We start from the raw sequence: 6,264 nt of genomic DNA, 5'->3' as shown, positions 1-6,264 counted from the left end.
CAGCACCCAGAGGGGTGGATGGGGCAGGGAGGGGGGGGGTGAGCCCCTTGGCCCCCAGCGCCCACCCCCCATGCCCAAACCCACCCGGAGGGTGCTGGGGAGAAGCAAGAGGAGGGAGAGAAGCAGCACCAGGCCGGTGGCAGTGCATGGGTGGGCAGGGGAGGCCCTGCCACCTTGGCCAGTGCTCAGTGCAATAGCAGCTGAGGCTGCCATGGTACTGGCAACTCTGGCCGTCCCATGCCTCCACTGGGCACTGCTCCTGCCCGGTCATGGCCTTACACAAATATGGCCCCCACCCCATCTAGGGGCTGCCAGCATCTCTGCAGGGCACCTGTGAGGGAGGCATCTGGAGCCTGGGCATCACTGTCTGCCTTCTGCTACAGCTCCCAGCAGGGTGCCTAGGGCAGGGGGCAGCTGCGCTCCGCAGCTGGGTAAGCTCCACACCCTGTGCCCCTGCACCTTGCCCGGCCCAGATTTTCCCCAGCACTGCTAGGGCATGTGGGGCAGGTCACCTGCTCCCTGCCAGGTGTCATCCCAGAAGATGGGGCATATGAGGTGGCAGTGCCCACTTGGGATGGGTAGCAAGAAGGGTAGTGACTGGGGACCTGGTGGAGACAGAGCAAAGCCCCAGTGTGGGTTGGGGGCAGGAGAAGGGGCTTGGAGCAGGGCAAGAAGGGCCAGGGATATGCTGGCTGGCCTAGGGGAGAGCAGGGGGCCAGTGCAGCCCCAAGTACAGGCGGCAGCCCCACAGGCAAGACTCCTGCCAGAGCATGGGGTGGAGGCATGTCCTCAAAGGCAGGGCTCCTGGTGCTCTCCACAGGGCTGACGCCAATGGGGTGCCAGGCTGTGCTTGGGGGATTCACACAGCTGTGGGATCCATGGGAAGAGCCACCCCCCAAGGTGCACCAGGACACTGGGCTGGGGGCTCCGCACCCTTCACCCAGCTCTGCCCTGGCAGCCCCGGTGCTGGCACAGTGCCAGGGTCAGCCGAGGGACAGCAGCTTTTTCCCTGAACTGCTGCTCCTCTGTCCCTTTGGCAGTGTCTGCCCCACCACCAGTGCAGAGATCACACTGCTGGGGCAAACCCTTGGTCCCTGAGGGTATCCTAGGAAGGGGTCCAGCCCAACAGGCACAAGATCCCACCAGCACAGTGCATATGAGAGCACAGGGCTGGGACAGACAAACCCAAGTGCCCATCTGTCTCTGGGCTCCTGGCAGATCCGAGGGGGGGCACAGCAGTCTGGGGTGCAGGTCCCTGACAGGGCCAGCACTGAGCACTGGCACCCAGCGGTGCCCAGAGCTGGGACAGTGCCCAGCGCCTGCATCTTTCATCATCACTTGCCTGGATGAGTCGACACTACGTGCTTAATGATTGACAAGGGAAAAATCTTTCCCCTGGGGTCAGGTCCTCGAGATTCCAAAGAAGCTGAAGACAATCCCTTCCCCACAGTCTCCTGGCTAGAGATGGCCAGGATGTGGCCAGATAGGGACAAGGGATAGGAGAGGAGACTGGGGCTCTGCAGCTCCTCACACTGCCAGGACACAAGAGAAACTTTGGGGCTGGCAGCCCCCTGCCCCACAGCAAACACCCACAGGAGGGAGTAAGTGCTGAAACATGCCCACAGAGCTTGGACCAGCAATATTACATGGGACTGGAGGCCAAGCAAGGGATGAGACCCTGGAGAGAGCCATGAGATAAGGATGCAGAGGCAGTACCCAGCTGGTAATGCCACCAAGCACTGGGAACAAGGATTTCTGCTGCCACCTATGCCTGCCTCGCTGCTCAAAGAAGGGTAACTTTGCCCCAGCTTTACAAACACGGGGCATCATGCCCAGGAACAGGCAGGTTTGCCTCAGACACCTTCCTAAAATAGCCCTGGAAGCCAAATGCCCTGATACAGTAACAGATAGCCTGGGGAGACCCAGCTTATTGGCCCCCTGTGGTCCCCCAGGAGCTGCCCAATACAGAGGGATGTGAGGCATCTGATCCCCAGCCCCACTGAGGCAGCTGCCTGCAGCCACATCTGGTCCCCCCCACCCCAGGGCAGGTCTACACTGCAGAGGAGGCTCTTCTCACAGCTCCTGCTTGAACAAGCTGGGATTTACCTGCTTTCGCACAGCAGGAAGCAGCACCCACCCCTGCAGTGCAAGCACAAGGAGTGCTGCACAATGACACAGTCTGTACCAGCCTGTCCCAGGGGAGCAGGGGGAGCCTGCCGTACCCCAGAGACAGAGCAAGAGCAGGCCAAAATGGTCTTTAGCAAAATCCATCAATTTATTTATTTACAGTCAGCAATAAATAGAGGGAAGCCAGGTGGCAGGGGTGCTGGGAGTGGGACTGACCCCTCCAGGAACAGGCCAGGACACCAGCAGATCCCAAGGCCCATGGGACAGCAAGGGTACCAGAAAGCAGAGGGACACCATGACAAGGGTCTAGCCCCTGGGATAGGGTGAGACCCGAGCCCTGCTATAGGGCAAGCCCAGGAGTGGCAGCAGCAGCAGTGAATGGAGCCCAGCATAGGCAGCTGCCTGGCCTCTGGCACTGGGAGAGGAGCTGACAGCTCAGGTCCCTCCAGTTTTCACAGCCCCCCTAGAGCAAAACTGCAGGGGAGGAAAGGGTTTTCCCCCCTGCCAGCCCAATTCCCAGCCCAGTGAGATGCCACTGCAGCTAGGACTAGACAGGATGGGGTGCACGTGAGCTGGGAAGGAATCCCGCAGGCAGGGTTACACCAGATACAGACAGCACCAGCTTGGTGCCAAGCATGGGGACACCTGGACCCCTTGTCCTTCCAGCCCCAGCTCCACCAAGAGACACCCAGCCACCTAAGAACTTTGTGCTCCAGTCCAGGGACCCAGCTTATCTCTGGGAGCATTGGGCCAAGCCCTGCCTCCTGCCTGCCCACCCCCCCCCAAAAAAAAAAATCCAACAGGCAGTGGCCATGGGGCTGCAGGAAGGACAGATGCCATGGGTCAACTGCCCCAGCACAGACTCCTGCCTTTAAAAACCTACAATTCACATAAAATTGCCATCGTAAAACCTTCCTGCAGAGCAGTGCCACACAGGGCTGGGGTGGCAGGGGGTGGGGGCAGTGAGCCTGCCCCAAGTGGAGCAAGACAAAACCCTGAAGTCCGGATCCAGCAGGCATAGGCAAAACCTGGGTGTGATATGCCCCGGCAGTGGGTGTTACCGGCAGGTGCAGGCCTCTGCAATCATGTTCTCATACTCCTTGTAGAGGATGCCACCGTCACGCTCAATCATGAGGACGCTGATGGGGCTGTAGCGGTAGGGGACACAGGAGGGCCAGGGCACGCTGGCATCCACCAGCTGATGGATGAAGCTCTGCACCACTGCATGGTTGGGCACGTGGTAGTCATAACGGAGCAGACGGGGACAGGCACCCTTACAGTAGCGTGGATTGTAGCGGTGGGGAGCAATGATCCAGTGGTCCCAGCCCAGCTGGGCAAAGCTGACGGGGAACGGGCGCAGGGAGCAGTCACTCTTCTTCTCTCCCTGCTCCCGCAGGTAGCCAGGCAGGTCATGGGCCAGTGTCCCCATGTCACGCCGGTGCCGACGGTTCTCCACTGCTGGAGGTGCCAGTCCAGCCTGTGTGTCATTGAGGTAGAGGAGGAGGAAGGGGTGGCTAGGTGCCACTGGGGCATCACGATCCCCCGCCCGGCCAGCACGCACACAGACATGCCGCAGCTCCAGGTTCCCCATGCTACCATTCCCTGGCACCAGGTAAGGGGTGACATCTGCTTCAGCCCAACCACGGCGAGGGTGGGCAGCAGGGCTGAGCAGCACCCCGGGTGCCTTGCTAGTGGCTGCCAGCTCCAAGGTGCAGAGCAGGTGACCATGGGCCAGCGGTAGGCTGGGCAGGTAGACTACAGTGGCTCGGAGGAGGTGCTCGGCTTCAGGTTGGCCCTCCAGGCGGTAGGTGAGGGGCTGCACATACCAGCGACCTGCAGGGAAGCAACAGCCAGTCCACCTTTAGGTTGACACAGGAAGCACTGTGCCAGCACAGCCCTCTCCCAGGGTGCTGCGGTGGCCCCACACAGGGCAGCTGAGCCCATGACAGCCAGGTGCCCCAACGGAAGGCAGGAGCCTTAGCAAACAGCAGCTGTGTGCCATGGCTCACTGCTGGGGTGGAGGGCAAAGAGTGGTTGGCGCAACTCCCATCCTCTGCACCATCACCACTGGCCTGACATAGCATCAGGCAGGATGGGATGGGGTGAGTGGCACACAGGGCCAGCGATGCACTTGCCCATCTCACCCCAGGGGCAGGGCAAGCCTGGCCCACCCACCAAGGGGGACCCCACAGCCAAGGGCAGCCCCGCAGTTCACAGGATGTGCCAGTCCTGGCCAGGACACTGAAGAGGGGAAGGAGGCAGGCAGAGACTCCCCTCAGGGCTCAAGTCCACCCCACTGGCTCTGCTAGGCCCCCACACTGCCCTTGCTGCCCAGCTGCTCCTTACCTGCCCAGGGCTGACGCTCATGGGAGTTGGCCTGGACCAGGCGGATGGTGTTAGTACCCAGGCTGCGGCCATGGCGCGGTCGCCCTTCACGATCAGCAGCACGCCAGTACAGGTTCAGCATGTAGCGCAGGGGCTGCCTGTTTGCTGGCCCAGCTCGCCAGCCCTGGCTGCCTGGTGCCCGCACTTGCAGGGCCTGCAGGAGGGGCAGGGGGGGGATGGCAGGCAGGGAGCCAAGGGGCAGTGGGGGCTGGTTTGCAGCCTGGGAAAGGGGCACAGCAAGGAGGAGGAGGAGGCTGATGAAAGGATGGAGCAAAGCCATGATAAGTGTGAGGGTGGGTGGATGAGCACTACAAGGTGAGGCTGGCTGGCAACAAGATTAGGGGGAGCCTGGAGTCATACTTCTTTCCCCTGGAGAGGCAGACCTGGTTGTAGCCACTGCAGGATGCTGCCAGCTGCTATCAAGCCAGGACAGCCATGCCAGCTGCTTCAGCTCAGCACATGAACAGAAAAGTGGGGGGGCTCTGTATTCAAAAAGGAGCGCAAATTACGGACTAAAACCCAGACCAGGGGCCAAGCCAGCCAGACTGAAGCCTGGCTATGGGGGCTGTAGAAGTGCCAGGGTAGGGGGGTAGGGGAGAGGGGGGTGAAGTGGGGTGCGTGGGGAGGACCAGCTCACTCAGCCCACCTGCTCCTGACCAGCCTCCTCCTGCAGAGTAAGAGGCCCTAGCTCTCAGGGCCCTTTTAAAGGCATGGCCCCAATCGGGGTTTAAAGGGCCAGGAGCTCCCTTCATCCCAGGGGAGAATGGCTGGAGCCCAGCACTGCGCTCCACGATGGTGAGAACCCCTCTAGCTCCCCCCACCCCACGCAGACTCTCTGGCAGTGGGCTTGGCACCTTTGTGCCCATTGCTGCGAGCTGGCATGCATTGCCCAGAGCAGGCACAAAGCCTGAGGGTCTGCTCCCAGGCCAGCCCAGCAGCACAGCCAGGCTGCCCAGTAGCTTACTTAGCCCAGCTGAGGGATGGGCATCAAGCCTAGGGACCATGGCACTGAGGCCCACAGGTGGGCAGAGTGACCCAGACTCCAGTGTTGTGGAGCACAGGCGGGTCAGCCAGTGGTACCCATGCTGTGGGCACCACCATGCCTGCAGCTTTACTGGGCTTGGCTGTCCCAGCTCTGAGGTCTCTGCTCGCACTTGCCAAAGGTCGAGAATTTGCAAGGGTGATGCCCACCCTGTTGCTGGCATGGGTCATTTGAGGCATTGCCCTTACAGGGGACATTGCCCCCCAGCCCTGGTGCTGCTTCATGGTGCTTATTTGAGGCAGGCTCTATGGGCACACCACAGGGCAAGGTGTGGGCAGCTACAGTCCATGCCCCTGGCAGGGCACCTGGTACACTGCCCAGCCCCACAGGACGGTGCTGCTCTCCTGCTGGGCTGGAGAGGGTCAGGGGAGTTGATGCTCTGGTTGGGAACCACCGGTGTGGGCACAAGGACATGGGGGCAGCTGTGGCATGTATTGATGCCTGCCTTGCCCTGGGAGCTGCCCACCCTCCCCAGTGCCAGCTGGACACAGCAATAAGGTCTGGAAGGGCCGTAGCGGGGGAGGCCAGGGCAGGGAGGGATGTGGTGCTTAATGGGGTGTGGGGCCACACGTGAGCCAGGGTGCAGAGCCCTCACGCCTGGCCAGGCAGCCCTGGTTACTTATTTGAGAAAGGGCACAGCAGCAGCCAAGCCCACTGGAGTCTGGGAAAAGTCCCAGGCATGGCAGGCACTGGCAGTGAGTGGGGGGCAC

General features: G+C 61.5%; 1 protein-coding gene across 1 annotated transcript; it reads right to left on the bottom strand.

Annotated features, from left to right (window-relative positions):
- Nucleotides 1-3,184: 3,184 nt before the first annotated feature.
- On the bottom strand, nucleotides 3,185-4,792 carry BMP15 (bone morphogenetic protein 15). Its single transcript, XM_005435811.2, has 2 exons — nucleotides 4,474-4,792; nucleotides 3,185-3,960 (listed from the first exon to the last, which is right to left on the bottom strand). The coding sequence occupies exons 1-2, from the start codon at nucleotides 4,790-4,792 to the stop codon at nucleotides 3,185-3,187; spliced, it is 1,095 nt and encodes a 364-aa protein (XP_005435868.2).
- Between the last annotated feature and the right edge of the window lie 1,472 nt (nucleotides 4,793-6,264).

This window comes from Falco cherrug, chromosome 15 (genome assembly GCF_023634085.1).
Source record: "Falco cherrug isolate bFalChe1 chromosome 15, bFalChe1.pri, whole genome shotgun sequence".
NCBI classification, from domain to species: Eukaryota; Metazoa; Chordata; class Aves; order Falconiformes; family Falconidae; genus Falco; species Falco cherrug.
Note: the sequence above shows the minus strand (reverse complement) of the source record. Positions and strands in the feature narration are given on the sequence as shown.